The sequence below is a fragment of the Hippocampus bargibanti genome, linkage group LG02 (assembly GCF_051943395.1).
Source record: "Hippocampus bargibanti isolate YZ-2025 linkage group LG02, ASM5194339v1, whole genome shotgun sequence".
In the NCBI taxonomy this organism is placed as follows: Eukaryota; Metazoa; Chordata; class Actinopteri; order Syngnathiformes; family Syngnathidae; genus Hippocampus; species Hippocampus bargibanti.
This window is the reverse complement of record NC_142735.1, coordinates 16209185-16219130: the sequence shown is the minus strand read 5'-3', so window position 1 is coordinate 16219130 and position 9946 is coordinate 16209185. Positions and strand designations below refer to the sequence as shown.

Here is a 9946-nt window from a genome sequence, read left to right as displayed (position 1 = left end):
ACATCATGTCCCATTAGAGTAAAGGAGACAGCTCGCTGTTCCCTTTCCCGCCCTCTCACCCCTATCTCCGCCCTTCTCTCTTCTTTCTTCTGTCATTATCTGGTTGGCGACCAACGGGTGGCGCTGTCGGCGCCGCCTGCACCTGCACAGGTGCTGGTCGTCCCCATCAGTGGCAGACTGCCACATTCGGATTGGCGACCAACGGGTAGCGCTGTCAGCCCTGCCTGTGTGCTCGCAGGTGCTGGTCGTTCCCAATCAGTGACACTCAAAACGACTCCCGGCACGATTATTTGCTGTCGGGTCATTATTGTATGTTGTATGCTTTGTATGCAATTGTATGCACTCTATGCTGTACATACAATGCACACTTTTACACTTGGTTTTCTTTTGATACTTTATTTTTCTGTTAAAATGATTTTAACGTTTTAGATTTTGTTCCTGTTGACTTTATTTTAATACAATTTGTCAAACACAACCTCCTGCTCCCTCCTGCCTGCTTTTTGGGATCCGCAACCGCCTTCACCACCTTGCAAACCGTGACAACTTCAGCCATTACCTTCGCGATGGGCCACAATGGATAGCTCCTGCATATTTATCATGGCTGCATCTTCAAAGCTAGGAACTTATTCATTAGCATTTAGAGTGCTAATGAAAGCACACAGTGTGCTCGCATCATCGCTGTTCCGTACCTCTTGACTTGTCTCATCCAACCCCATGTTACACACCTCTCCCTCAACGTGTCCGACCCCCTAGCCCACACCCCAGTCTCCTTTTTCCCACTGTACTCAGCACAATTACTGTAAATGAGTGCATATGACACAAAAACACTGTGTGGGAGGGACTCCTGTGTGTTCTCACAGTTGTCCCCTGTGCTTATGTATGCTGTAATTTCATTCACTGAGCCTCCTTAAAGAATGGACAGGAAGTGGTTCCACTCTTGGCAAATTGATCAGGAGGCAGTGTTTTCCAAGTGCTTTCTGTCTCAGTGTGTGAAAGAAGTGAGAAGTGGAGGCAGTTTCTCACAGCGACGAGGCTCAGATTCAGTTGAGCCTGTGGACTCAACACAATGTCGTTTTGACAAAAAAGGATGGTAGGACTTTGTTTTAGCCTTTCAAAACAGATATAATAATTACATTCCAAATTGTAACTGTGCTCATTTAGTTGGTAGTTTTCAAAAGTAAAGGATAAAAATCACGACAGCCTTTGCCTTTTATTTCACTTTTTTGTCAAAATTCATATCTCAATTTATCTCAATGCTGAAATTTTGTGCATATATGACAACAGGACGCATTATAGCTGTACTTCTTTCAGTGAGAACTTCTATAATTAATTCATGTTTTATGTTTCGTGGAATGATATTTGCTTTATTCAAATTTTATGTATATGTTGCTCTGATTGATTTTTCGTGTACGAAATGTCCTTTACAAATAAACACCTCTTGCCTTGCCTGCTTGGAATTGTAGAAGCAAAGTGCTGATCAGGTGCTAACTGATTAGCTTAACTCATTCACTGCTGGTTTTTGTCATGGTCACTTGAATTCCAGGACCCACAGAACATTGAGTTGAGTTGAATGAGCTAAGATTTTTCCAAAAAAAGATTTTGTTTTTGTTTTTATAAAATCATTTTGTTATTTTATGGACGAATTTTGACATTTCATGGACAAATTATTGTAAAACATTGAAGGATGAGCCAAGTGTCAGTTATTCAAGGACATTTCGTTTTGGCACGTTTTGGCACCTTCAGAATGTGTCCTCAACACATCGCCTTGTGTGACACCTTCTACTGCACTGTCATTGTTGCGCTCTCCACCCTCCCCCTCAAAATAGATGTTGTCCCCAACATATGTACTAGTAAATACATAAATGCGCTGGACGACGTGCCCAAAACAATGACGCACGGTATTATGAACTGCATCCAAATATGAACTATAATAATGAACAGTTTACAGACTGGAACTCTTTTCATACATTCCGTTTACATTATAACAATCAACAATTCACAGACTGGAACTCTTTTCATACATTCCGTTTTACTTATACAGGGCTCATCGGGGTCTTCTTGTTTCCATCTCACTGTTCTATTAAACAGAAGTGTCGATTAACCATTTCTGTAGTATTTCGTGGCATAATAGGGGTGTGCGCCATACATCCAAGGCATTGTCTGTTCACCATAACATGGTACTGTCCCTACATTGTAACAAGATGGCGTACCAAGGCTATCATACGTGAATACCTTGGGTCTCCTGTGTTCTCGTCGTGGCCGTTGATTTCCCCCAATATCAGGATTACTGGGGGTTGGCTGGGGAAAAGGGGGACACACCGTCACAGGTGAATCATTTTCCGGACCAATGTTGCCCTCCTGAGGTTGGTCAACTTCCGCAGCTCCCGGCTCTGTCCCCGGCAGTTCATTCCCCAGTTGATTGTCATCATGGTGGGTTGTCTCCACAAAGCTCACGTCCCGCGGTTCTGGTGAGTCTGGTCGGGTGCTCTGGCGATGCAACACTGGATAATACTCATCCTCCTCATCATCCTCTTCCGGATCCATTTCCGGCATCTTGTTCGGTCGTTGCCGAGTGGACTTTTCCTTGGACTGGGACTGTAGTGAAGTCTCTAATGGCAAATGATCACATGGCAGCAAGAGATTGCGGTGGAGTATCCTAGATCTGTCCTTCCCCCTCTCAGGTTTCAGCTCATAAACTGGAATGTCTTGGCTGACTTGACGAACCACTGTATGAACAACATCCTCCCAGTGGTTTCTCAGTTTGCCTGAACCTCCGCGTGGGGTTAAGTTTCGAACCAGAACACGATCACCGGGTAACAGGGTAGAATACTTTAGTTTACTGTCATATAGTCTCTTACTCCTGGCAGCAGCTTTGTTGTTATTTTCTTGCGTGATCGCATACGCTTCCTCCATGCCCTGTTTCCACTTCTTCACATAGTCCTTCTGGTTGGTGTCACCCTGGTTAGAGTCTGGATTCAAACTAAACAACATATCAACTGGCAAACGTGGTGAACGTCCATAAAGTAAGTAAAAAGGTGACAACCCTGTCACCTCACTTTTGGTACAGTTGTAAGCATAAACGAGTTTGTTTAGTGAGTCTTTCCAGTTACTCTTTTGTTTCTCTGTCAGTGTCTTTAACATCTGGATCAGTGTTCGATTAAATCGTTCAACCTGTCCATTTCCCTGTGGATGGTAGGGGGTTGTCCTTGAACCCGCAACCCCACAATATTCCTTCAGTTGAGCAAAAAGTTGATTTTCAAATTCACCACCCTCATCATGGTGAATTCGAAGGGGGAACCCAAACTTTAAAGCATAGTCATTAAAGATTTTGTTTGCCGCTGTTTTGCCAGATTTGGACGTTGTAGCATAAACTTGAGCGAAACATGTAAAATGGTCTACTAGCACAAGCACGTTTTCATAACCACCCTTACATTTGTCAAGATGCAAAAAGTCAACGGAGACAAGTTCAAAAGGCTGAGTAGTCACAATATTAGTGAGAGGGGCTCTGGTCTCACGGTTGGGCTTTTTGTGTTTTAGGCACACACACTCTTTCAGTACATAGTCCTCTATTTCTTTTTGCATAAAGGGCCAGTAAAAACGATCCCTTACAAGGGAAAGAGTCCTTTCTACACCATGGTGGCCCATTTCATCATGCAGCTCTTTTAACACTGTCACCTTGTGTTTTTCAGGAAGCAGTAGTTGGGTTCTGTTTGCCGTTTTTCTGTACAAACCACCTCTGTCATTAAAGTGTAGCTTGTCCCATTCCCTCACAAGACAAACAACTTGAGGACAATGCTTTCTTAGTTCAGTACCTAGCGGTTTCGTCTCCGCCAGTTTGTATCTAATAATATGTCCTATAATGGGGTCAGTCTCTTAATCTAGCTTGATCTGTCCAACAGTCAATGGGGCTATCGGTGTGTTTAGTGACACCTCGGCACACGTAGCTGAGATTCCCATAGACCAAGCTGCACTAGACTCGTTCTGTTGGTCAACCGCTTGTACGGCAGCACTCACAGCATCATATGACATTTCTTTTGTACATCCTTCCATATATGTTACCATATCAAGGGGCATCCTAGATAAACTGTCTGCATCAACATTTTCCTTACCGGGACGATATTTAACAGTAAAATTAAAATCAGAAAGTTCTGCGACCCACCTGCACCCAGTTGCATTTAACTTAGCAGTCGACAGTACATAAGTGAGTGGATTATTGTCACTATACACAGTGAAGAATGGTGCATAGTACAAATAATCACGAAACTTGTCTGTGATCGCCCACTTAAGCGCCAAAAATTCCAACTTGCCCGAGTGTAAGTTATAATTCTTCTCAGCTGCAGTTAATGTCCGAGAGCCATAGGCTATCACGCGAAGTTTGCCATTTTGTCTTTGGTACAACACAGCACCTAAACCCCGGTTAGAGGCATCTGTATGCCAAATGAAAGGATGCGCGAAGTCAGGAAAACCTAAAACTGGTGGTTGAACTAAACAGTCTATTAGCTGCTCTAACACTGACTGGTGCTCATCACTCCACTCAATACGTGTGTTGGAAGACACACTGTTATGTCTCACTTTCCATTTTTTTCTTTGATGCTGCTGAGTCTCAACATTCAGAGGGGCTTTAAGCAAAGCATACAAGGGACTAGCGATACAAGAGAAATCTTTGATGTATTGCCTATAATAGCTTAATCCCAAAATGGCTCGAAGCTCACCGACAGTGCCTGGCTGCTTGTTTTTCAGGGCACGCACTGCTGCTGTATCTGCCGGGTCCATTCGGCTCCCCTCAGCAGAGACAATCCTGCCGAGGTACCTCACTTCTGGCTTGAAGAGGTCACACTTTCGGGCTTTGAGTTTTATTCCATTTTCCCTGAGGCGTCGCAACACTCGTCTGACGTCCTCAACGTGGTTGTCAAATGTCCCGCTGAAAACAAGAATGTCATCAAGATAGGGGACACATATTTCGTTCCGTAACCCCTCCAGACATTGTTCCATACACCGCTGGAACGCTGCTGGTGCATTCATGAGTCCAAACGGGATTCGAATCCATTCATAAAGGCCCCAAGGGGTCACGAAGGTGGTCAGGTGTCGGCTCCCTTTGGACATGAACCCCTGGTGGTATGCTTTGCCTTGGTCCAGCAGCGAGAAGATGGTGTTACCCCCAAGGCTATCCACCACGTCCTGTACCCGTGGGATGGGGTGCCGGTCAGGGTGTGTTTTCCGGTTCAGCTCTCTGTAATCAATACATAAGCGCAGTGTACCATCTTTTTTCCTGACACAGACGACAGGGGATGAGTAGGAGGAAGTGGACTTTTCCACCCACCCCTGCGCTATCAAGTCCTGTAAATAGTCTTTCACCTCTCTGTACATTGGCTTTGGGACAGACATATATGTCTTTGAAACGGGCTCAGTGTCTTTCAACAAAATGTCCATTTGTAGGTTTTCCACACACACTATGTCGTCGTCCGATTTTGAAAATGATGCAGATTCCTCTCTCAACATCTGCTGAACGGTCTTTCTTTTATCTTCGTCCAAATGAGAAAGGTCAATTGGGGGGTCCCACTGCTCACTGAGAGCGATGGTGGTATTCTGGACATGGACCTCATTGACAACCGCTGAAGGAAGGTCCCTTTTAAATATGTTAGCTGGGTAGACAGACCCTACTGACTGCACTGTACCAATAATAGCCTTTACTGGAAACCTAATATCATGATTAGTAGGGTTCTGGACACTAACAACTATCCTAGGGATGGAACCTGCCTTTACTGAGACCAACGAGTCACAAAGCTCGAGGCCATCTGGCCACTGTGGGTTTTCACTTGGCTCAAAAACCAATGTAACATCTTCCTTAAAGGGCTTAGCCTGGACTTTGCATGGAATAATAAGTGAGCTATGCCTGGCTATAGTGAATCTCTCATTTGTTGTTTTTACACGGTACTCATGTGCTTGTCCCAGACTAACTGCTTTGATGAAAGTGGCAGCTTTATTGCGCTTAAGGTGGGGAAAAGCTAGTCTAACCGAGTTCAAGAGCTTTTCTGTATCCCCTGTTTGTGACTCATTAGAGAGGCTATCTAACACAAGACGCTCAATGACATTAAACCCTATGATAGGACACTGTTGCTGGTCACCTTTTAGTACTAATACTGGTACAAGTAGCCCTGGATCATTAGCACCAAGTTTAAATGGTATCTCAAGCCATCCTACATAAGGCATATCCGTTCCATTAGCTGCCACAATATTGAGAGTGTTATCAGGGTCAATAAGCTCATTCACATTTTTCAATGACACGTCAGGTAAGTTTGTTTGTTTCCATAACTCATCTACAGCACACACCTGGGACCCCGAGTCCCAGAGTGCTTCAACCCTTTTGTTACCCAAAAAGCACCGAATAAGACATTTCTTTCCCACTAACTCCCTGACCGAAGGTAATTTGCCACACTGTTTCTTATCTGTACGCTCGACAAATGACTGCTTATGTCTCTTCTGAACGGGGCCACATGTGTGGGGCTTACATTCCATTTTCATAGCACCACTGTAACACTGGGACCTATCTGTCTCTGTGGTCACACCATGTCCCACTGGGGTAACCCTTTCTAGTTTAAAGCATGGTTCCTAGCTGAGTTCTGTGCTTTGCAGCCTGCTCTGAAATGTTCACTACTTCCACATTTAAAACAGTGCTGACAATATTCTTCACCTGTCTGAATACAAGAATAACACCTGGGCTGAGGGCGACGGGGCATGTAGTACTGCTGAGGGGCGAACCGCTGCTGGAACTGTGCTGCCCCCCTCATCGGCCTGGGGCCTGGTGCTGGGTGGTACTGCTGAAGAGCTGATGGGGAGTGCTGGGTGTAGTAGTGCCTGGCTGGTGGATCTACCTGATATTGTGAAGGTGGAGTGAAGGCGACCTGTTCAGGGTAGTGGTCAGGCAGGCGTTCAGGTCCTCCGCTGGTGGGCTGAGAAGTGGCTGTTGGTTTCTGAATAGTCTCTTTGATCTGGGACACTTCTGCACGCAGCTCTTTTAACAGCATCATCTCTGACCTCATCTCTTTGATCTCTGAAAGGAGTTCATTCGGCACAGTAACAGTATTCTGCTTTAAGACTGTCTTCTTCCCAATCGGGACTGGTGTGTCATCTAACTGGACAGTGTTCAGCGTTGTCACCCGTGCAGCAGCATTTTTCTTTTTTTCCTGTCGCTCTTTTTCATTTGCACATGCCATGTTTAATTTTTCTAACAGTACTTCATCTGATGTGGTGGTTAGCAGGAGGAAAGGTTGCATGTCACTCTTTACATTGTCACTCTGTAACCCCGTCAGAACTGTGTGCAGGAATAAACTCTGGACCAACGTGGGATCATACTTCACCCCTGATTCAGCCTCTTGAGATGCAAAAAGAATCCTTTGACGAAGATCCATTGCACGCAGTAGAAATTTCTGTGGGGACTCTTTATTAGTCTGCACTTCCGATGAGAGCTGCTTGTACAATTCAGTGGCTCCTCTCTCTTGATAGTGAGATCGGAGAATCCTTCGTAAAGAAGGTAGGGTGAGATTTTCTTTCCCTTCGAGGTAGCTTCTCAACTGCAGACCTGGTGTTATGGCACGAACCACTGCATCGATGATCTCATCCCCCTGGTAGCCTTTACTGAGCCCACTTTCTTTCTGTCTGACCACATTAGGAAATGTGAGTTTATCTTTTTGTCCGAGTTCACCTATTTGTCCAGATATTTTGAAATCTTTGCGCCAGGGGGCAGTGTCTGGGGGCACTATGCTTCTCTTTCGCACTGCATCCCGACCTTTTTCACTTGGTTTGGCTATTCCTAGTTCAAAATCTTTTATACTTTCAATCAAGTCCTTTACACGTAGCAAATCTGACATTCCTCCATCTTCTAGCTCTAATTCAGCTCTTTCAATGTAGGTTGACACAATATTAATTAGTTGGCCTCGAGTCTTTCCTGTAAGTTGCTCTCTTTCCAGTCCAGATATTTGGATTTCAGCACATAACTCTGACAACTGTTGAAAATTCAGTCCAAATAACTTGCCTTTGATGTCCAACTGTAATTCCTCTAACGCCATTTTCGAGAGGGTAGACGCAGTTCAACTGGCCGGATTCACTTCAAAGTCTTCCAGTGCCCTCTAGTGGTGGCTGTACGCACAGAGATGCAACCAGAGCACATGTAGAAACAAACCAGTAAACGGCGACGCCACTCCGACTGGGTTGATTGGGGATATTCGGCGCGAGCTTCCACCCACGGCGAGTAGACAACACTCGAACGCAAATATCCCAGCGGTGCCTCCAAAATGTTGCGCTCTCCACTATAGTAAGGGAGATACGGTGTTGTGGGATCCAGAAAAAAACCACAAGACAAGCAATGTGATACGTCTTGACTCAACAGTGGTTTACTTCGAATGCCCCGATCTAATGCAAACGTATGCGCACAACAATTTCCGGTCCAACGATCTAAATCGGTCCGACACGAAACACTAACCGAAGCAGGCGTTCCATGTTTAAATAAACATTTTCGATATATATCATTTGTAAACCAATAGAACTACGCGAATGTAACCAAAATAGGAAATAAGATAATTTACAACCTGTCACATCATGCAGCTGTGAAAATTGTCATGACTGCTTAGGGTACCCCGAAAAACACTAAATTGCCACTGCCCTTAAACATGTATGACAGCTTTTAACTTTAATTTTGATTTTTGTACTGTGCAGTCATGGCAGAAAGGCTTACATGAAAAGCCATTTTAAACTTAAAGAGACCATGTTACAGTTTGTCTTTTTGAAAATTGCTCAAAATATTTGTGAATTAACTTTAGATTCGCTGCTGCAACTCCTCTCCTGTTGTTAGAAACTGACAATAATGCCGAAAAATTAATCGCCCTCTTGCAGAGATATACAGGGGCTTGCTTAGATGACTGATTGACATTTCGCAGGAAGAGGGCAACTTACTGGTGTGAGGGTTGGGGGTAATTGTATCAGGCAGTGGAGGAATGAACAAACAGACAGACACTGGAGATAGTAGTTGTTGTGTTTGACACACAAAAAAAAGGGTCTTGGATGGGGGAGTTAATCTACAGAGGAGCAGATTGGCTCCTCATTTCTTTAAAGTAAGTCACACATTCAGCACTCCAGTACACACATGCACATAAATATGCCAGCAGTACACAAATATTCCATGGTGAATAAACAGGCAAGTCCACACTGAGTATAAATATGTTGAATGCACCCTACTTGTTACAGATGTATGATGCATGACGACAGATGTACTCTTTTAATTGCTTTATTTTTGTCACCCTCGTTTTTGTCACTTACACAGTTTCAATGACCATTGACCAGAGAATAGCATTGGTCACTTGAGAGATATAAGTCAATAAAGCATGAGGATTCTCTAAACTTGAAAGGAAATTGATTTTTGAGGCAGTCTAAATGTGCAGTGACCTTCACCAAAAGTACGTACAGACTTCTCTTGAAATTTTACGGGAATTGAGAAACATTTACTCCCTAGGTTGTTTCAAATACGCTGTTGCACACCTGTCAATATTCTGGAATCCTTCACTGCTATCTGACAAAAAGGTTTGACAAAAATATGTATGCTTTGTTTTTGCCTTTGTTTAAATCATACACATCTTTAATTAAACGTACCATATAATTATATCTCTGAAAAAGAAATAATTAATTTTTATACACAATATATTTGGGTAATTTTTTTCTGGAAGAAATGGCCATTTTTTAAATGTATTAATTTATTATTGAAGTAGGAATACATGTTATTTTGGAAAAAGAACATATCAATAACCTCCTAAAACATGGGCACTGATGTGTTAAATATTCACTTGACACAGAAGTCACTGGGGGCCCAAATGGCTTCCACTCAACAGGATGAAGGATAAAACTCCTGAACCAAGTTTACACTATACCAGCATATCTTCCCTGCCTACTTGTGGTT

At 43.7% G+C, this 9946-nt stretch overlaps 1 protein-coding gene across 8 annotated transcripts in view; it reads left to right on the top strand.

Moving 5' to 3' along the window:
- Window positions 1-1034: 1034 nt before the first annotated feature.
- Window positions 1035-9946, top strand: part of gria1a (glutamate receptor, ionotropic, AMPA 1a) — a 115976-nt gene continuing 107064 nt past the window's right edge. For 3 of the 8 annotated variants that reach the window (XR_016114164.1, XM_088989631.1, XM_088989637.1), the window contains exon 1: window positions 1036-1090. Coding sequence is in view for 6 of the 8 variants with exons in the window: in XM_088989631.1 (XP_088845757.1) it covers window positions 1088-1090 (3 nt within the window). In the remaining 2 variants the exon portion in view is untranslated. Of the gene's footprint in view, window positions 1091-9946 lie in introns of all 8 variants that reach the window. The other 5 variants (XR_016114163.1, XM_088989636.1, XM_088989638.1 and 2 more) reach the window with 3 other exon arrangements.